The sequence below is a fragment of the Branchiostoma lanceolatum genome, chromosome 14 (genome assembly GCF_035083965.1).
Source record: "Branchiostoma lanceolatum isolate klBraLanc5 chromosome 14, klBraLanc5.hap2, whole genome shotgun sequence".
Taxonomy (NCBI): Eukaryota; Metazoa; Chordata; class Leptocardii; order Amphioxiformes; family Branchiostomatidae; genus Branchiostoma; species Branchiostoma lanceolatum.
Genome location: NC_089735.1, coordinates 10,804,300 through 10,826,674, shown reverse-complemented (window position 1 = coordinate 10,826,674; position 22,375 = coordinate 10,804,300). Strand labels below are relative to the sequence as shown.

General features: G+C 39.7%; 2 protein-coding genes across 7 annotated transcripts in view; one reads left to right on the top strand and one right to left on the bottom strand.

The window, feature by feature from the left end:
• LOC136449125 (prolyl 4-hydroxylase subunit alpha-1-like) overlaps positions 1 to 12,599 on the bottom strand; it is a 29,413-nt gene extending 16,814 nt beyond the window's left edge. For all 6 annotated transcript variants that reach the window (XM_066448953.1, XM_066448951.1, XM_066448955.1 and 3 more), the window contains exon 1: positions 12,508 to 12,599. The gene's annotated coding sequence lies outside the window, so the exon portion shown is untranslated. The remainder of the gene's footprint in view (positions 1 to 12,507) is intronic.
• A 43-nt stretch (positions 12,600 to 12,642) lies between these two features.
• LOC136449127 (mitotic spindle assembly checkpoint protein MAD2A-like) lies at positions 12,643 to 19,592 on the top strand. The gene is made up of 5 exons (XM_066448958.1): positions 12,643 to 12,778; positions 13,737 to 13,883; positions 15,058 to 15,178; positions 17,058 to 17,161; positions 18,230 to 19,592. Exons 1-5 carry the CDS (start codon positions 12,703 to 12,705, stop codon positions 18,394 to 18,396), a joined length of 615 nt encoding a protein of 204 aa, XP_066305055.1. The 5' UTR covers positions 12,643 to 12,702; the 3' UTR covers positions 18,397 to 19,592.
• Positions 19,593 to 22,375: the final 2,783 nt, after the last annotated feature.

The window sequence follows — 22,375 nt, the reverse complement described above, 5'->3', positions numbered from 1 at the left end:
CCAAAGGTATGCACACTTAAGATAGCCAGGAGTTCAAGACATTCTTGAGAGGGTCTCAATAACACAGAGTTGATGTTACATTCAGTACCTTTGCAACAAGACAGGCTGGAATCCTTTATATACAAACAAGACTGAGCCTATTTGCAAAGCTGAAATTCAATTTCTAAGTAAGTCCATGGATCTTTCTAAAGCCGGCATCATGGAATATTGGCACCCAAGCAATCATAAGTTGCAATCCCGGCACCATCACTGATTTTCAGAAATAGATCTAGACTTATAGAGTTTTTCTACTGAACGTTTTTCTTTGCCTTTCAATGCCATAAAGGAGATACAAAGTAAGAATGTCCATCACCTTCACATACCCCACTTATGGACCAATTTGCTAACAATTTTGAATGATTTTACCCCAAGCATCATCATACTCTAAATTTCAGGGGAGATCCTTACGAGCCAGTTACAGATACACTTACAGACACAAATACACCAATCAGAGAGACAGGACATAAGGTATTAGTCTAAATATCCCTGACTTTCAACTGACATTGAATGGTCAGACTTACAACCAATGGCATGACATAGTTGAGAGCAATAGCCAATCCCTGCTGGCATTGCTGATCTAATCAAGGGGACCTGTATGTTGGACCTTTGATTTAAGGCTCCAAAGTGACCTTGTGTCTGAAGCACAGTCCAGACATATAAAACATGTAGCAAAGTGACTCGATCCAATAATGGCGCTGGCCATTTCTGGCATGTGACTTACATTAAGGACAGTAGATAAGATGGGTGCACTTTGTCAGAGGCTGATCCTGGTCTAGATTTGAACCTTATTTGTGATTACAATTTACGGTCATACTTTCAGATGGCGACATAAAGTTGACGGCACCGTGTATCTGGCAGCTTCAGGCCAATCAACATATATATTGAGAAGAGGAGCGGTGATCCGGTGTGCTTTGCTGAAAACGTGACCTGTAGCAGAGCCGCATTACACTACCACTAGTACCGTAAAATCCCTATTTACGTACGCACTTTTTAAACTTTTCAAGTTGCAAACAGGTGCTCGAGGCCGACACCAAAGTCGGGCTGCGTACGTCAGGAGGGGCTTCCTCGGAAAAATCGCATATCAGCATGAGAGTACAGTACATTTTCATGCAAATGAAGTGTGGAATGCTACCACACAATCAACCAGTAATAAAGAATAGATAATACATGTATTTAAATTGTTTGATATTTTGTACCCAGAAACATTTTCTCAGTTACCCTTTAAGTCGGTAAACATCATCGGAAGGATGATCATGTCAACCTCTTAACCATCCACTGAAATGCTGGAGAGGGGGTGCATACGTTAGGAGGGTTTTCCCTTGAACGTTTCAAATCACTGAGTCAGGCCTGGAATCGTCCCCAAATCAGGGGTGTGTACGTTAGGAGGGGTGCGTACGTAAATAGGAATTTTACGGTAATAACTACTTGAAAAAGCATAATCCCAATTGAGAACGGGTGAGTTATTCTTACCTATGCTATAGTAAGTTAATACCAATTAAAGAAAGGTTTCAAAACTTTTGCAAAATTCATCTTGATATATGAGTGTTGCATACAATTTCTCTTTGAGCACATACATCTAATTAGATTATACATTATAATAATATTATCTTTTTTTATGCATGTACATGCACTGTACCAGATCAATAGATAAATTTACTGACCACTATATTCTCCAGACTGCTGATCAAACTACCCCAGTGGCAGTGCCCTTGGCCCACTGGCAGAATGCCCTTCAAGAGCAGGTTTAATCCAGCAACACATCTAAAACATGTTTTATGATACTCTAAAACCCTCCCCTCTCACCGTTATTGCTGTAATTTATGGTCCTGACCACAGCATACCTTAGGTTCGAAATACATGGTTACCCAGTTGCGCCACATAACCACATATCCTTCTTAACACAGGCAATGTATCGCTATACGTAGATTTGGAGCAAAGACTGGAATCATTGTGCAAGCCACCCTCTAGTATTGATGTGCTGTCAGAGCAAGGAATAAATTCTAAGACAGATTGCAATGAAAATTTAAAAAAAATGCCATCATACGATTTTCAAAAATTGAGGGTCTTTTCTTTCCACATTTCAACCGACTAGAATAGATAAAAATATGTAAAAATTAGTAGCTTGAAACAGAAGCATAAAATGTTAATGTGCAACCTCAGGGTTTTACAAATGTAGGTCAGTGGGCAATACAGTAGCAACCTGACTTTGAAAAAGTATTTCAAATCACTACTTCTTGCATAGAAATACATTATTAGCTATACCAATGAAATAACTTCTTTTCAACTCATAACTTTTAGAATCATCGACGCATTTTCAGCAAACCTTACAAATTTGACTTATCCTTTCTGAGGTTAAGGCACGAGGCCGTTTCGAATTTGTGAAAGGGTCAAAGAACAGTTGTATAGCCAGGGGCATGATGTGGATATGATTGGCATGGTAAGTTCAGGAGTTCATAACTGTGGTAGCGGTAGCCTTGGGAATGGCATTTGACATAGGTCACAACTGTGATGCATTAAGATGATCTAGAAATGGGGGACAAGAATAGCACACCTAATGCATCATCCTGCCAAGGAAGACAAGATACTGATGACCCCAAAATGGTTCAATGAACTGGACTTTGAGTTTGACAACTTTGCAATGACAAGAAAGGAAGAATCTAAAAAACATTCCATTTCTAAGATTGGGTGGAAGAAATTTTCACTCCTTTTAGTTGAAACTAGTTCTAGATGCTTTTCTAGATGTCTCCAACATTTGTACACGCTATGTTTTAGCATACTGATTCCTAGGCACAGTGTGTGAGAGAGGCTGCATTGGTCTTTTCAGTTGGGGACATAAAGCCTATCTACAAAATTGAATGTCTATCTAGTTTTTGTAACTCTCTATTCCCTGGCCAATTTGGTATGTTGTTACTAAGTGTGACCTTGTCCTTGTCAGATCTATATAGGCACAGCATCACTGTTGAATTTGGAGCATGTGTGGGTCCACATGTATGCCAACTTAAACTAACTTTCTTCTGAGTTTAATTGAGACAAATCTGCTGAGTGCTGAGCATGAAAGTAGGTTTAAGTTTTATGATATGGCCAATAACACTGGAAAGAAACAGTCACAGGACAATCATCACTGTTATAATAGTTTTACTTGGAATTTGGAATAAACTTTTCACTCTTTTTTCAATGACTTGTCGCAATGACTTGACAAGAAGATGGGAAAAAAGTGCAACTTAGAATTGTATCTTTACTTTCTATCATTACAATATGTCAAATATACTTGACAATATTGTTTTGGCTATCCTTTCTAAGAAAAAAATACCTACTGGCAGAGAGATACAGCAAAATGAAGAAAACCTGCTTTGCTGTATTTGGCAGAAGTTCAAGTTGTACATGTGGCGCTGGGTCAAGTCTGGCCATTCATCTGATAAGGTTTTTCTTGTAGGCTATGACTGATCTCCAAGCAGACGCGGGGTGGACAGAAAGGTTGGGTGGTCAGAAAATTGTCAACTCAAAATCTGCTTTGAGATTAGGATATGACTCTGGTGTAAGATCTAAATCATACATTCATTCAATCAATCAATCAATCAATCAATCAATCAATCAATCAACAGCAGGCATCAGGACAGATGCATGGTGCTGCAGACATCTCCCTATTTATCAAAATACATGTATTATGTGTTGTTTTTTTATAACTGTAAGCTAATTTTCAGACCAGTCAATCGGGTCACCTCTACTCTCCTCAATAAGTGTGTTGGGTTCTTGATTGAGAGTGGTTTATTTTTGAGGCCTGAGGTTAATGACGGAAGCTCCCACATACATGGGGCTGATGGCTTTATCTCACCATCTGAAATGACAGATGCAAATCTACATTATTTGATTCATATGGCAAAGCAGTAGGTCGCTCACCTCTTGCATCACGACCTTGACCCAAAGAAAAATTGAGTCAACTTAAGCATCTGAACTTTTTAAAGTATTGACAGATGTTGGGGATGGTTGAAATGTTTTGCTGGGGTAACAAGACTTCTGTGGGAATTAGCTCCAGGGCACAGGAAACTTTACCTTCATGACCTTAAACACTTCATCGCCAAGATCCATGATAGAATGCCTGCATGAGATCTCAAAGTCTAACCAAACTGTGCCCAAGTTTGGCGGGTTGGGGTTTTGTGTGAGTGAGAAATTTGCGCGTGAAAAACTTGCGCGTGAAAAATTTGCGCGTGAAAAAATAAAGTTCAAGAAATGTGTCAGAAAATGTGCACTACAAAATTCTTAGTCAGAAAAATGTTACCCCATGATATGATTTTGTATCTGTTTCCTGAATGTTGGGTTTGAATTTTAGGTCCCTTGGGAATATCTAAGCTGACTCCCAAGGGATTAAATTTTTCACGCGCAGAAACCCGTTCCCAAGTTTGGCTGGCAATAGAAGCAAATAGGTGGGTCCATCCAGACTGTCAACAGTCTAGGGTTGTCCTCTAGTGCTATATCTATTTACTTAGGTCAGATGTTTGTCTGATACTAGTGATAGACACTGAACAGAGGTCTGGTGGCATTCTGGGGCAGATTGTAAAGGATACTGTAAAAATATATTTAAGTTTGTGGTGGTTTTATGTTCCCAGGAGTTAAAACCACCGCGAAAATGCTTATTTGTCCACAGCGAACACTCCATGTTCTCCCTACAGCAAAATTGAATTACTCCAACCCTACTTTATGCATTTACAGTCTCTACGATTCTTATCAATTAGGGTTAGGTGAAGCTTGGCGAACGATAATTAACAGTAGTATGGAGGCTGAAGGATTGAATATCAGTGCAAATTTGATTTGTAGATCAGCGGTTTGCACAACAGATATTTTTTCTCATCAGGTACTAGGTATCAAATGGTACAAACCTTCAAACTTGTGCCAACTTGTTCCTAGCAACCTTTTACACAGTATCCTCTCGACGCATATATAATATACTGCTCCAAAAACTAATGGTGACACAACAATCTACAAATAGATCTAGACTCTGACCCCATCCAATCTGACCTGTATGGTGTTATATAGCTGTATACAAATTTGCTTACAATAACAGGAACTGATACTGTGATAGCTTCATTCATGTGTAACTAATCAAGTAAGGTACATGTATATCAAGGGCTGCATACTTAAACGTAATATCAAGTACAGGTACAGTACAGAGGTTTAGGTACAGGTACAAATTTGAAGGGTACAACAATGTTACCTATCTGGTCTTCAGTGATGACAGAAACAGTTAACAGAAGGATTCTTTGGACTTTAGCCTATCTTACAACTTAGGATCTCAAATCAAAGATGGTGCTGATTTAAATGTCCATACAATTTTTTGGTCATTTTCCAGTGATAATTGTCTTTGTTTGTAATACGATTATACAAATTTTCAGTCACAAAATAACTATATACTTGAATGTAACATTTAAGTAAAGTAGCAGTGCATTCACTGCATTGGCATTCAATATATCTAAAACGGTACCAGTGCGGGCATACAGCACTTAGTGCAGACTGCAGTATTGGATCGCTACCACTTCTCTAAATTGGATTGGACAAAACGGAAGGGTCATAGTCAGGCAAGCTGTGTTATTTATGGTAGAGTCTTTGACCTTGAGACTGCAATGGTGGTTGACTGTAATCAAAGAGGGTCTACCATGATTGTTGATGGGCTATCATTGACCTTGAACATGGATAGAAATAAACAGGTAAAGTTAGCAAAAATACCTAAGATAAAATGGGACGAGTTGAATGTCTACACACAGGATTTCTGGAGAAACCATCTATTTCGGAAGGATCTAGATTGGGATTGGGTCTACTCAGTGTAAATTGATACATGTTTCTCACAACAATTGTGAGAGACAACCTTTCAAAATGAGGTTTGAGAGAGATGCTTTATGTGGGAAAGCAATTTCATTTTCGATTTACGAGGAATGTTCTATCCAGGACCAGTTTCTGACCCACAGGTCATCACAAAATACAGATGTAGAGGAACTGACTTTAGGTGTAGACACAGGAAACCAGTTTTTTGCACCCACAAATATCTATAAATGTATGGCTGATTCTGACTCAGGAAAACAGTTACCAAGACCCAAGCACAAACAAACATGTTGCGTAATACCATACCCAACCTCCCCCCTGCTTCCTAACCTTGTAACTAATACAAAATCGTACTCAAAATACTTACTTCAGCATTGAGAAGGTTAAAGATACTGCCAGCTCACCTTGTATTGATCAGGAAGCACACCACAGTGCAAAATGCTCAATAGTCAATCCAAATTTACAATTCCTTCCACACACAGCCCACTCTCAATCCAACATGAAAGGTTTGAACAGAACAGTGTAATTATGTATATGGCCTCGGCAGATATTGATCCATGATAGCCAACATCCATTTCATCCACACAGACCACGCAGTGGTGTCATCTTCATCACTGGGCACTTGACATGCTAGTGATCTTGTTAGCTTTGATCAAAGACACAGTCAGCTTGCTCAAACATGAACTTGAAATTGTCTTCTTATCTCAGATCTACCATGAAAGGTACCTTATTTCCAACGTGGGAGAAATTAGAATATCTTCCTGTTAAATCTCCAAGCAGACCTTGGGGAGGACAGCACTTGAAATGAATATACAGGATACATATCTATGCAATTTGTGCACGTAAAATTGGCATTCCAGTTTATCTTATGATTTTTTCTGTGCACCTAAATTTTTAGAATTGGTGCCAAGTGCGCCTACCATTAAGCGGCAGTCTTTAGCCAGAAGTGTTTGTCCAAGAAGCCCCGTCAGTCAGAAAACATCACGATTTCCAATCCCAAATTCTTGGACTTAGAGATTATTCATGTTGGCGTCCAACAATTTCCTAAGTTTTAGATTTTAAGTTGCCTTTCCTACATAGAGCTTCCAGTTCACAAGTACTGTCACTTCAAGCACCATTCTAAAGGTCATTAATATGATAGAACCACTTAAAGGTATACCTATAATCAACGTCAATGGCTGTTTTTCTATTATTTATCAAACCAAAAGCTTCGTGATCATACTGATATAATTAAGGTACACCCTGTTGTGGCAACTTATCAATAATTCAACACAAAAATATCTATGATTAAATCCATTTAATCAAATATGACTGTTGCAATGGCCCCTATGGGAACCAGACTCATTTTCTCAAGCCTTATGATTGCTATCCTACCATTATATACTGTGAATCTTAAAATATTAACAGCGGTTTTATTGTCGTGGTGACCTCTCGACCAAGACTTCATGCCACTGTGAATGTGTATTTCCAATGTATCACCAATTGTACCAATAAACTGCTTCGACCAGGAACTTAAAACAATGTGAAAACCACCTTTCCACTCCTACTTTGAAATCAAGTCCCTGTAAAAATAACTGAATTTACAGTACAAATGTAATTGGAAAGGTTATAAGTTGTTTTCTGACAATTGTGTTTCAGATCAAGAATATAATATGATGTCCTAGATATCAGGAAAGCTGATACTGTGTTATGACAAAGAAGATTTGTCCATGTGAACCACTTGTAAATGTAAGAACAGTAATATCTCAATTACATCCACACTAGCCTGCAATAGATAGGTCTGAGCTTCACTCTTATTTTGATAAGTCGTATGCCTCCCTACAAAGTAAAAGGCATACCAGGGTAGACACAACAACAGTGGGCAGATAAACATCTGCTACAAACATGTACATGTTTATTGTACATAAAGGAAATGATAATAGATTTCATGCTCAATTTGTTTTTGATCCCTTCCTTCTGATCAGTCTGTAGGAATTAATGAGATGCCATGGGGTTTGAAGTATCCACCTAAAATCTCCACGTTGTAAGAAAAACAAAAATAATAGGCAGCTATGTAAGACCCTGTAGCTTTGATTTGCTAATACGGAAGTCTGAGCTGAGAAAAATCCCAGGGTACTTGTTATAAAACGCAAGAGGCTAGTAGCAGTCTCCTGGCTCCTGGGAATGAAACCCAGGCCAGTTCACATTTACCAATGCGCTTACCACTAGGCTAAAAGGTCCGGACCAGTTAGGCTGGTCGGTATTAGCGGCGCTGGAACCAAAGTTACACTACTCCCCCCTTTCTTTTTTTTACATTCATCCTCAAATCTCCATGTTCAATATCCCTGTTCTTTCTTCATGTTTGCCATTACTCACAGGGCCGATGTGGGAACCACTGAAACACGCGCCCTGTTAGATACCGGTATATCAAAAGCTAACATCTGTTTGTGGCATGGACCTGTCCTCTACCCTCTGGATCCACAGAATCTGAGCCACAGTTGTTCTAAGCCCTTTGGTAGAATTTACAGTCTTAATGCCAAACAACATTAAACCAGAAGTCTGTTTGACAGGAGAAATTCCTTGAGCATTATGATATCTGTATCCTTCAGAAGTAAATTTCACACATGATGTACAGGATGCTATAACTTATAAGTATAACCTTCTCCCTGTTGCCTGACACCACAGCCACAAGAGAATTGGTAGCCAACAGGCTACTTCAGTACGGGTAGGTGTGGTGAAGGTTAAAATGCACATGTGTTGGTAAGCAGATCTAATTGGCTCTGACACTTTATGGGTTGAACTGACCACATGTGACAACAAGACCAAAGGTACATGTGGATACGTTGATGAAAGTTAGACATCCAGGTAGTAAGATACGCCAAAAATAATTACTCAAGCAACTGGATAAAATTTTGAAAATTTTATCCAGTTGCTTGAGTAATTATTTTGGGCGTACATGTGGATAGCCTGGCTAGCGCAGGGGTGAACCAGTGTGCTTGACTAAACACATTAACCGTAGTGAAGCACTACAAAAAGTACAAGCTAACGAAAAAGCATCATGCTTCGTCCTCAGTCTGACGTTCGACCACTTTACCTTTCTACGTAGCCTGGAATGAGGGCCTGCATGGGGGAGTAGTGATTACGAATTACGCAAAATTTTCGCCGCCGATTATGAATTATGTTAAATTCTCACAGCTGATTACGAATTACGTTAAGTCATGAGGCTTCCCAACCGGCTCCAACACTTAACACAAGATTCAACTATCTAGTTATGCGTCAAAACTATCGATATCATCTTGAATACCTACTTTTGCAGACACCTCCTTGAGGGGGGCCTGCATGGGGGCGTCCCGAGAATGCTCGTCGCTAAATTCCGGAGCTACATACGTACATATGAGGCTAAATTCAGTCAGCCTTTCTACACCCTACTCTAAATTCTGAGTCAAAACTCTTACACATAGCGGCAGAACTCTTGCGTCTAAGCCGGTGACGTTTAGCATCTTGGAGTTGACTTGAAATGCATCCTAATGAACACCCTGTTTAAACTAAGTTGTGCAAGTCGCCTAAATCGCCGAAGCCGTATTAGTATGAACGCTCCAAATCGCATTTGAAAACCCCCGATGCGCATTGCAGCGAAACTACCTCCGGGAGATGGTTTACATCCGACTTGCCCGCATCCCGACTTAGTATGAACGCAATGCCGACTTGATGCGCAATACGTTGCAAATTGACCCGGACGTGGGTCAAGGGGTCATATGCAAATTCTGTATTTTTGCTGTTTCCCACCTTTATATGATATTCGCCTACCTCCTAGCTTGTTGGAATATATGCGGAATACGGCGAGAATATGGCAGAATCGGGCGGCGATTTTGGCGTATGGAATGACGGTATGGTACCTAGATGATATCACATACGTTGCATTGCATTGCACTACCACTAGCTACTTGAAAAAGGATCATGATCATGCTTCGCCTCAAATGAGGATGCCTTGAAACGAACGCACGAAGGAAGTTCTCCCAACTCCGATCAAACATATTTGAAAATTGAAGGAAGTACCTGTTCTGTCTCATTGTACAATGTTATGGCTCTAGTCTACCAATGGCAACATGGTTACTTGATGTGCGCTCTTGTAAAACTAAAAAGATACTAATTTTGTGCTCCATGGCAATGTTCATCCACATATACAAATGCACAATGACTGTAATTGATAATCTGGTCACGTCCATTACCTACCAAACCAATTACCCCACCCCATTCCTGTGCCATAATGTGTGTGCCACTTCCACCTCGCCACGTACACATGTATTTTTCCACCCGAATAAAGAATTATAAACTACTTTCCGAACAACTTTTAAAAACTTTTAAGCATAACGTGTGGCAACTGAAAAGCTGAAGAAGCATTCTAGTGCAAGAAAGCCTGTGAGAATGCGTAAAAAACTGTTCTGTTTTTTTTTTCAAGCCATGGCAGCACATGCCTTCTAATTAAAAAAAAAAGTGTAACTATTACATATATCTACATATACAGTATATAACTTTCTACGTCGCAATGCAAACATTCCTCAGAAATCTAGGATTTGTACAGTAAATATATTCCCACCTGTGAGACACAAATTAGACGATAATGTTAGGGATATTTTAGCGATGATCCACCACGGTATTACTTCTGCCTGAAATGAAGTCAAACCTGTCTGGAGCTTATTGTGAGTCAAACTAATGGAATCTCAAAGTTTCACCTCTGACATGGCCCGTCACATTGGAGTGGCAATGAATAAACATCCCAGCTTGGCCTTTTGTGAAGTAGACAGTGTAATATAATTTTCGATGGTGCAACTGACTGTTATTTTTGTGCATTGGGTAAACACATACTAGAAGTACGTGCATCATAGAGTGAGCATCGTAAGATCTCGGGTTATACATGGATGTAGTTGTAGTCACACGTCATCGATCGAGAGAGGTTGTCGTGCCCAGGGTACCTAATGTACTGATTACGAATTACGCTGATTTTGGGTGATTGCCTACGGATTACGAAGACGAAAAAGGCTGTATTACGCCTTGCGAAAAAGGGCATACAGGCCCTCTCCACGGTTTGACCGCTTTACCATTCTACATAGCCTGGCATCCATGATCCATCCTTCTGTACATATTCTACCACCTCTGATTCACTCCTTTGATCAATTCCCTACTGAATTATATTATAGGTCTGGCATTGTCCCCATTTAAACATTGGGATAGGGGGTCATGAATTATTTTGGGTATCAAATATCTTTGAGAAGTACTGTAAATGGGATCAAACTATTGAATGACTGTTTGAATCCCTTTGGCATGCTATTACAGAGCTCAAGAACATTGACTCAACATCGAACATTGACTGATTGAGTCATTGAGTGATGATTGACTCAGAGCCAATCACAGCTTGCACATATAAATTATAATACACGTGTATACACTATTTTCAATGGTGCGACAAATTAACTGTATAGGCTTCTCCCATTACAATTCTTTTGTTTCCAGCATTAGCATTAAAATACTGTCTTCACAGAGCTGTGCTAGGTTGTTAATACACACACTTAAAGTTGAATAAATTAGGGATGGACCAGGACAAATCAGTAGGGGTGTATGATACTACAAAATGTAATTTACTTTCTCACAAAAACAAATCGACAATTGGTGAAATTTCCTATTTCACAAGACAACTTCCAGAGTTAAACATTACTTCATATTTCATATTCATCACAGTACAAATCTTTTCCCTACTTTCACACAATCCCACCCAGTCTTTGACCATGGTTTGATCCATACTGTGATTTTCATGTTCAAACAAGGAGTAAAACCAAGGTAAACAAACTTTGAAAAGTTTTATCTAGCCTTTGACATCTGTTATCTGATACAACTTGATCTGCGACATTTGTTGGCCGCTTGATTAGATAGCCATGAACTAGACAATGGCTAGAAGGCAATTATATCCACTTTGACGTGGCCTTGTGTGAAAAGTGCACCAGTATTTGATTATCAATCTGCCAATGTGGACCAGATGGGGGGAAAGTAATTCGACTCCTCCTTCCCTTGGGTCTACGTGATCTTTAACCATTACGTGCGGGACTAAGGTCTCAAAATGGCGACTTCCAAGACGTACCGGAAGATCTCAAGAAGTTTTGAAGGCCCTGTCGTGACGGGGTCTAGACAGAGGAGTTTGTTGTTGGGCATTGTTCCACCACTTCCGCGTGCGTCGGTATTTATGTACGTCTCGGCCCCTCGCGGTTAGGTGTCCCCCAGGAAATTCCTGTCGCGATTTTCTAAAGAGTTTTTGTTGGAAGGTTCCCAAGATTCTAACACTTCTGGACACGTAGGACGATTCTAGAAAAAAACTTGACTATTCTGAGCTCCAAGAATGAGTTTGGAGAACGTTTCAAATAGTTAAAGCTAAGTCCAGACATAGGGTCAAAAGACACCGAGATCGTTTGCCAACGTGTAAAAGAGACGGCCTTGGAGTTGGGAATCAGTGTCGTCTGCTGTTGACATCCCGACTGGTAGAAATACGAAATTGTGCGAATATTCGGCCATAAGTTGCCACAAAATACTTTGCATACGATTCCATGACACCTCTGTAACTGTTAGAAGAGTTGTGGAGGCAAGGAGACGGTTTCCTGAAGGGAAAATAATAAAAATACTTTCACCTACCTCAACTTGGCGTCGCCTCTCGTCTGAAAGTTCTGGTGGACTAAAGTAATCTCGCGTGACGACCGAGAATCTGCGAGATTTTATAGCATGACGGGAAATTAAAGATAGACCAATGGGAGAACAGTTCACATTATGGCGGTAAAGTTAGCCAATGAAAACAGTTGTTTTGTCAGACGTGCTTAGATTTCAAAGAAGATGGCGGGCGTTCTGCAAGCGGCTAAAAACTCCATCACGTTAAAAGGGTCCGCAGAAATTGTAGCAGAGTTTTTCTGTGAGTAAAACTCGTCAGAAGTATAAACGGAACCACCATAGAACTTGTTGGCGTCTTGACTTCAGACGCCGTCCCCGACTTATTCTGTAAAACGTCGATGAAATGATGCACATGGCGCTGTTTCCTCTTGGGGGAGGGGCACCTTCTTTCATCATAATTTTGCAGTAATGCCCTTTAGTTTAGTTTTCTTATACAGTACTTGACATTTGCATTGACGTACTTTCTGACGCACATCCGTGGTATGATAAAGGAGGAAATGATTAGGGGTTATATCATCTGGGACTGAAAAGACTGACTAAAATGATAAGCAATCAAGTGCATTATTGTTCTTGAAAGAACACACCATGTACACCACCTTATAGATATAATTATGATTTATATCAAACGATGTTGTCATGTTGATATTTCAAGCGAAGGTTCTGTCCTGATTCAGGATTGTTATGATTTCTGTTTTAGTAATTATCGTCATTTCTACTGAACTGTCAATAAGTCATACCGTTTCTACCGTTCCAGTGTAAAAAATTATCTAATGCTTCCAAGATCATGAATAAACGTTTTTAGTTGGATATTATTATTTTTCAAATTAAAATGGTCTCTTGAAAATGGCAATCCACACAGGAGATCATCTTCTTAATGGTAGAATGTTTAATTTTCCAATCAATTATATATTTACTCCACTCTTTGGTTATTGGTTTCCTTTTTCGTAAATTAGACATGCGAGAAAAAACGTTGAGACTTCTTATGTTCAGTGCTGCATTGATTGCCATTGCCAAATAATGTAAAGCCATTTATTTTCTATGTTACTTAATTTTGTTGTAAAGGGGAAACAAGGTTTTTGCAGCATTTTGATTTAGTTTTCGGATGGAACAATTCTGTAATATTATTAAGCAGTTCATCTGTTTCAATTGATAAGTAACCGTTTTTGTTAACTTGTTTTGTAATGTTTGTTTGAGTGCAGCGTACGGTATAAACTCTATCCTGTACCAGCGCGGCATCTACCCTCCGGAGACGTTCAGCCGCGTGCAGAAGTACGGCCTGACGTTACTGGTCACGACAGACAACGAGCTGAAGACGTACCTAAACAATGTCCTGATGCAGCTGAAAGGTTTGACAATGCAGCATAGATATTACCATATATAAGATACTGTAAATGCATTTAAATTCGCATGGTTTTTATTTCGTGCTAAGGCCAAAATGGAGTGGTGGTTTTAAGTTTGCAACAGCGCTATAGTCACATGCTGCTACATTATTGGACAAAAATGTTTGCAGTTGTTTTAAGTCCCCGGTGAAACAGTCGAAAACTGCTAACATAAAACCACCGCGAACATTTCTGCATTTACAGTATTAATAATTATCACTGTCAAGCCTGTATAATTACAAGTACTAGTGATAACCTCTACATAAGGACCACCTGGCCAATGTGACCATTTTTGGTACCCTGAGTACCAGCATTTTTGGCTTCCGTACGCTATCAAAGCAGCGGAGCTTGGGTAGCGTACGGAAGCTAAAAGGCTGGTACTCAGGCTACATTTTTGGTGGTCCCTTGCACTACTGTAGATAATTTTTCCCATAAACACAAGTATTAGTATACATTTATTCTAATACCAGTAAATCAATGTCTTTAAACAGTATAACTCACGAAAAGTTTGCCATCAAGAGTAACAGAGATACATATGGATGTCAGCATACAATTGACCTGCATTACATGTTTCTTTAAAGGGTGTTTCTTTACCCTGAAGACTAGTTAGACAAGATGAAAGACCCCTTGATCAAGTAGATGGGGTTCTTGACTTGTAGCTAATGGTGTTGGAGGGAATCTACTAGAATAACAAGTACCTCTGTGCGGTAATCAAGGTACTGAAAACTGCAAAAACGGAATACTGAAAAGGAGACAAATTGGGTTAACTACATGTGCACTGTACCAGCAAACTTTGAATATTAAAAAGGGGTTTTGATATTATTTCATCAGTATATGAATGCTATTTCAAGCACTATTTGATGATTTTTGGTTGTAATATTATAGTCCAGTGGCATCGGTGGCAGTGGTTAAGCTAGCAAACTCAAGATCAATACCGTCATGATTCCTGATTTTACGTGACTTTCCTCACTCCACCCAGGTCTAACTTTCCACCTGACTTCAGTTGGGGAGGTCAAAGATGATGGAAGAACAGGAATGGCCTTTCAATACCGTGCCCTAGAAACAGTGGATTAACAACCCACTTTCTCTATGGCGTGAAAAGGGCTATGGGACCTTAACCATTTTTTCCCTACCTCTGTAGACTGGCTATTGGACAAAACTGTAGAGAAGTTGGTTGTCGTGGTAACAAGCATCGACACACAAGAAGTACTGGAGAGATGGCAGTTTGACATTGAGTGTGACAAGACAATGACAGACGATAGGTGAGTACATTACCACTGATGGGTAGACTTAAGTCTAACTTATTGATAATTGGTTTGTGTTTGAACTGGCGCATCCCCGTCTTGTATGACAGCCAACGAAAGGGTATGTCACCCCGTAAAAAGGGCGGTATAATCCCGTCGTAGCGAAAGCATGAGCCTTGTTTGGGGGATGTGGTGCATATTACATTTATTTATTATTAAGATTCTGTCTGTATATGCAACCAATGTCTCTTGGCATGACAACCACAGAATTCGAAGACTGGCTGCATATGACCCTATAGATTGTCTATATTATTTATACCATCTTCTAATGCTGTCCCAAAGATGACACTTTTGACAATTTAGACAAGTTATAAATACTCAAATCAGTCAATAGCTAGATTGAATTAAGTAACATTTTATGTAAATCCTCATATAGGGGACTACAATTTACCACCAAAAAAGACTGATTTATTGGCCAAACCTGTTTAGGAACAAGTCAAGGTCCTGTACCTAAATCCCTGTACCTGAATTTTTTTAAGGTACATAGCCCTATCTATTACGCTTTGCCTGTGGCCAGTTTATCTTGGTTGCCTAGTTTGTACATGCTTTTTCCATATCTTAGCAGCAAACTTATGTTTCTCTCCTGAGATTTCAGGCTAGTTTAACAGTTTCCCTGGTGCAGGGAATATTTCTAGATAAGTTGACAACCTTTTTGTGACCTTTCTTTTAACCCCCACAAAATTGCTTCCCTTGCAACATTACTGTCACCTTACAGCATTATATGCACGCCCACTTTTCCGGCAGTCATTTCTAAAAGACTGCTATTCCCATACTGTTGAATATAAAATTGCATGATGCGTTGCCGTGTAAAGAAAGTGATCTGACAGTACGACTGTGACTGCAATAGCAAATAAGTGACTACGGAAGTGAAGAAGTAAAGCCTTGTGATTAAGAGCCGCCTTGGTACGTAAGACTTTGCGTCAAGACTTCACGTCAGAGCAATTTCATATCGCGAAATGTTTTTTAGCGCCCCAAAGTAGACGGCATAACCTTGTCATTAGTCATAATGGCAGCCAAAGGTCGGCAAATTGATAGTGGAGTTTCTGAAAGTTCTGCTGAAACTTCTGAATAGTTTTGACCTTCGTCTGCCCTTTTGGAAGTAAGATGTAGAGGGATAGCTGCCTTATGATAAAGGTAGACTAAGACAGCCATGTTAAGAATTCTGTGGGTACAGGAATCTAATACTGTAATTCACTTTATCTTTGCGGTAGTAAAATTTCACGGTATAAGGAAAATGGACATTTTCACTGAACTTAAACTTCACGGTGGAATCGTAAATAATTACGATGGCCGATAGATAGATAGAAATAATTACAACAGGTTTTTCATGGTGATGGTAAGTTCACAGCACAGAGGTGACCGTGAAAACAGTGAACATAAAGTCACAATTGAAGAAACAATGATTACAGTATTCTATGTAACACATTGCAAACTCTCAATGTCTAGGGCTCTATGGTAGCCTGGTATCCAGCCAATTCAAGCTTTGGTTCACTCTACTGATTGTTTCCCTGCCAAATAGTCTTGCACCCATTGCCATTTAAATGTTTGGCCCTTACTTCATCAATCATTTTTTTCAGGTATCAAATAGTTTTTAGAAACAATGTCTGGAGGATTAAACTTCCAAATGCCTGTTCAAACCCAGTTACAAAGTGCCAATTGTTTCTCTATTAAGAGTAGACTGTTTTGCAGGGAAGTGATCAGAGGGGCAAACTGGAGCTAGAATAGGATGGTACTAATCTAATCAAGTATAACTGTCCAGAGCCCCTTCCCACATACTATAGAGAGGGCTGCTAGAAATGTGATGTATTCATTTCATTGCTCTATATTTTCTGTACAGTAAACCTCGCGAGAAATCGCAGAAGGAAATCAACGATGAGATCAAGGCCGTGATACGACAGATCACCGCGTCGGTGACGTTCCTACCCCTCCTGGAGGAGAACTGTGAGTCAGTTCATACCGTAAATCTTGAAATGTTTGCTGTGGTTTAATTTTCTTGACACAGCAAAAATGTGTTTTCATTGTATTACTTCTGTAGTTTTCAGTGTAGAATTGTTCCACTCGCAAAGTTAAGTGCCTGCCAAAAATGATAGATTCACAGTATAAGGCCAACATAAATAGATTGGAAATTTGAATCAGTTGATGATACCTCCGTTGTTACTTTATCAATTGCTCTGTAAGATGTATCATTGGAAAGCTTGTTTATTGCCCTTTGCAATGACATTCCATTTTCTATGATCAAACGTTCATGGGTTGAGCACCAGGACTTCTTATTTGAGTGGGTCACCAAAAAAAAACAAGGTAATGAAATTTGTTTTGATCATATGTCTGGTTGGTGTTTTCCTAATGATTATCCCTGTGTCTTGTATCTTTGTAATGATTACTCTAGTCTAGTACATGATGAGCAGCATAACTTATTTGGTGGGTTGGGAACTCAAAAAGTGCCAAACTTTCCCTGCTCAAACTTTAGATCAGAAATTTTATGTCCCACCGGTCAACTCCCAAAAAAGCTAGGGTCAGCAGGTTTTTGCTAGGGTCATTAAAGGCAGACTAAACTTAATTTCGTAAAGCATACTGCATTATGTTAAATATACCACTAAGACCAGTTCTGACTTGTTTTACACTAGTCCATCATAGATTAGCATTTTTACAACATTTCAAATTGGCGGCCTGGTGCCAGTAATACTCAAGGAGTCCAAAGACCCTGACGTCAGAATCCAACTCGGCCCCAGAATCTATTCTATAGAACACGCATCGATCGTAACAGTCGGATTCTGCCGGATTCTAACATCACGGTCTTTGGACTCCTTGAGTATTACGGGCACGAGGCCGCCAATTTGAAATGTTGTAAAAACACTTATCTATGGTGGACTAGTGTAAAACAAGTCAGAACTGGTCTTAGCGGTATATTTAACATAATGCAGTATGCTTTACGAAATTAAGTTTAGTCTGCCTTTAACACACCATTTTTTTCCTACGTCTTCTATAATTTCCCCTCCTCTCCTTTCCTAGGTTCCTTTGACTTGCTCATCTACACAGACAAAGATCTGCAGGTCCCTGAAACCTGGGAGGAGTCCGGGCCTCACTTCATCGCTAAGTCTGAGGAGGTCCGACTCCGCTCCTTCAGTACCTCCATTCACAAGGTGGACGCCATGGTCTGCTACAAGAACGCCGACTGAACTGTCAATTGGTCAACATCGGTTTCCTATCTATTCTTACATATGAGGGGGAAATGGTGGAAAACTCATACAATGGAGAAACATTTTCAGCACTATCTCAGTCGAAACCAAGCATAAGTCTTCTACATGTACAACCACTGAATAACTTGCTATTATTCATTCAGTCACAAAGATTGACATGGCTATGTGCTCCCCCTATCACCTAAAGCAGGAACTACACCTGTCAAACAGTTGTACAATATCTTTGAATAGCTCAGTACTCAGGAGTAACTATTTGTAAAGGAGCAATCTGTGAGGAGGTTAGTGATCATGAAAAATGTTTGAAAACAGAAGGGTTTGATGACTATCTTTTGCGGGATAAGAATGCTCTTGTTAGAGGAGAAATACAACATAGCGTAGCGCCAAGAACTTAGGGTTATTTTGTCACTCCCTCTATCAGCTACATTCAGTACTGCAATTAATGAAGGCGTAGAAGACAGCCTCTACCTTCTAGAACTGTGGTAGGGCTTCTAGTGTTGTTACAGTGTTCTTGTGATGAATTATGACTGAGACGACTTGTTAAGATTCTCCCTGCTCTTGGCTTATCCATGATTTTAGTTAGGCCTCCTGTCAACAGGGAGAGTATAATAGCTACACCTATCAAAAGACTTTGGAACTGCAGCTGCGTAGTTAAACTGATAAGCTGTTACATTCCCAAATTGATAGTAATGCTAACAGAGATGTAGACAGAGAGATAGCTAGATTTGATCAAGGACATGTCCTTGATTTGATATAGAATGCATCTTTGTAGGATGGCTGCAGTTGTATATTTATACATTCCACATACATACCAAGCTTCAGCTAGCATCTGACTCTGAGTACTGAACTGCAATATGTGTGGTCGGTTAAACATTAGCAATATATGTTCCAAGTATCATTAGTATCATATGTAAACCCTGGAAACTTTTAAAGTTTTATAACTGCATGTGTCGCACTCAAATAGCGTCAGAATGCTTGGCTAGCTTTGCATACATTGTATATATCCTCAGTAAGAGTAGCCTTAACACTTAGGTAAACTGTACATGTGATGCCGTCTCTGAGACTAGACCTTTGTACCCTTCAAGATTCATAATTCTACTAGCTTTATTGTCATCTTTTCCCATGTCCATTCTAATATCAGTATTGACTTATTTAGTATTAAAATTTAGTACTGAAAATCATATAAGGGCTGCTTCAATTTGTTTTGATGACCAATATCCCATATCTTACAAAGACAATCTTTCCTTGTACGTAACTTGTACAGTCCTCGGTGTTACTTCTGAATGTGCTAAATACTTTTGGAGCTCACTTTTGCAGTTTCAGATTGTTCTAACTTAAGTTGTAGTTAGGATGGTCGCTGTAGCTACTCTAACTTTGTCCTTACATATACCAAGTTTGCTATTTTTTAAAGTAAGCTGTTATAATGGAGTTTGAAGCAAATCATTATAGTTTGTTTTTTTCAAGTTGGCGTACAGGAAATGAAAAATGGGTCGTTTTAATGAAGACCTTAGAATCCCACAACAATACACACGGTCTACCGGTTCTGATGGGGTCAAGGGGTCAAACGCTACTTGCCTCTACCCCTGAAAGGGAAATGGCGGCCGTTTTCCGCTCTGCCAAGAACCTAAGAAGGCATGATGGCTCGCTCTTGTTGTGCAGTCTGAAAGAAACAAAAAGAAATACACAACATTGTTATTGCAACACAAAACGGCAGGTGGCGCTCACTGAAGCAGCAAAATAACAAGAATCAGTGACTCCCGCTGAATATTTTGTAAACACGAACATTCTTTTTTGAAATTCTTTGCCTCCCATGGAGCTTGCAATTCGCAGAAACTCTGGGTCAAGCGCCAGGGCTGATTATATATGAGAAACGCAAAAATATGGGCGGAACGCCAGTGTTTGACGGTCGGGAAATCTCAAAACGTTTATTAGCAACACACCCACGAAATCAGTCATGGCGCTCCTCGCACAAAAGCGTAAGCCTCTACCAGGATCCAGAGATGACTAATAAGAGTAGAAATGTTGTCAGTACAGTTTCCCACCTCTAATTCTAAAGGACAAATAAGCGTCCCAACGATGCGAGACACAATGCTAATCGATTAGAAATTGACATATGATCGAGGGAAATTTCGGGACATTTCTTTTGCGGCTCCTCACATAAGTAGCCCTGGTGCCCGACCTATTAATGTTTGATCATAGAAAATGTGATATTGTGAATGCAGAAATGTTGGCGGTTTTCGCGGTACGTAAGCCCTTCGCCGCTAACCTTTAAAACCACCGCAAACTTATTTGCCCACCTACCCCCTTGTCTACTATTGTCTCAAAGGTGAACTTAAAATCACCGCGAACACACTATTTTCTCCCCACCGCGAAATTAAAACCACGCGAACTTAAGTGCATTTACAGTACTGTAAAGGTACTGAATTAGCTTTTCAAATGTATACAATTTTTTTAAAAGTACAATCCAATTGATAAAGCAACAAGTTTTGAAATGATTTGTGTTGGACATGCATCCTCACGCACATCAATTTTGAAAAAATGTACTTGTGTCACCTCTGAGCTACAAGCAAAGATTTGCGACAACACTGCAAATCGTAAAATAAAGCAAAAAGAGCGTATAGATCAAATGATATGATCCAGAACAATCTACATCCCGAAGGACAAGATTGGTTGTTTTCTAGATCTCTTGTACTATGTTTTGTGTGTTCGATTATCTGATAACCATTGTGATCGCCTAGATTCATCTTGGCTTTTTCGGACGACTCTCTCTACTCTCCAAGCAGAGGAGGAGTTCCGGCTGGTTTTTTACGTGTTTTTAGGCGTTTTTGTCGCGCATTCTACTTTGTCTTTTTTTTTGTCGACACGCACAAAAAAAAGACAAAGTAGAAAGCCTGACAAAAACGCATAAAAACACGTCAAAAACCCAGCCGGAACCCCTCCTCTGCTTGGAGAGTAGAATTTCTACCGCTTTCACATTAGTTTTGTCACCCTAAGAATCAAGTCAGTGTCGCATAATTTGTGTGTGCTTCACTACACACCCATGACGTTTCCCAGATCCTAATAACCTTGATTCTTATCAGTACTACATTTCTGCCACGTGTTTCGCTGTTTGGTCGATCGTTATCTTGTCTTTTACCTTAATGCCACTTAAGTCACCTGTCGCTTGGTAATCCCATGTGAAAAAAGGAAGACCAGTTTTCCCAAAGATTGCTGGCTTCAGGTACAAGGTCGCTTCGGCTTTTGTTCGCTTTCATGTAAGCTTTTGGTTATTCTTTGTTTGTTAGATGTCATAGAGGACGGGAACCGACGTTTCCTTTGAACGCTTGCTATTCTGATCAAAATTAAGAAACAAACACATGTGACGGGTACGACAAATAAGTATAGGAAATGTGCTTTGAAAATCAATCAAGTCAGTACTACTTTATAGTACAGGTAATTTATAAATCATAATCAACCGCGAAGTGAACTCTCTTCCAGAATTGGCCTTGATTTTGACAGATACGTTTAATAATCTGGAATGAATCTTTTATAATCGTTGCCTGGATAAAAAGGGACTGTCGATCAAATGTATTGAAGCGTATATTGTTTGGGAGCTTATTCAAGTGAATGAAATGTTCTTTGAATGGTTAAGTGAAGGACTGACATATGCTCACCACAGGTACATTTTGGTGTTTTCACACACTTTTCAACTAAGTCTTTGATTAGGTTACCTCGGTATCGTATACTTCCTTTTTTTGAGAAAGTTGGAACTCCACCACCAAACAACACACCCACCCCGGCCATCACCTTAAGAACAGGCCTTACCCTAACTTAAATGGGACATATTTGTCTTTCCCCGAGTCCACGCAAACGTTATATTAAGCCTCCGGCCATAATTGCGTCAAGGCAAACCGTAATGTGAATGCCCGTCAGGTCTTTGACTCGACCTCACATGACATGTAATCTCACCTCACTTCACCTA

Bases quoted from the DNA above. Each gene is read 5' to 3' on its own strand.
- LOC136449127 (XM_066448958.1), top strand. From the start codon at position 12,703: ATGGCGGGCGTTCTGCAAGCGGCTAAAAACTCCATCACGTTAAAAGGG. The intron at 12,779-13,736 runs GTGAGTAAAACT...GTTTGAGTGCAG, and splicing joins AATTGTAGCAGAGTTTTTCT to CGTACGGTATAAACTCTATC. The intron at 17,162-18,229 runs GTGAGTCAGTTC...CTCCTTTCCTAG, and splicing joins ACCCCTCCTGGAGGAGAACT to GTTCCTTTGACTTGCTCATC.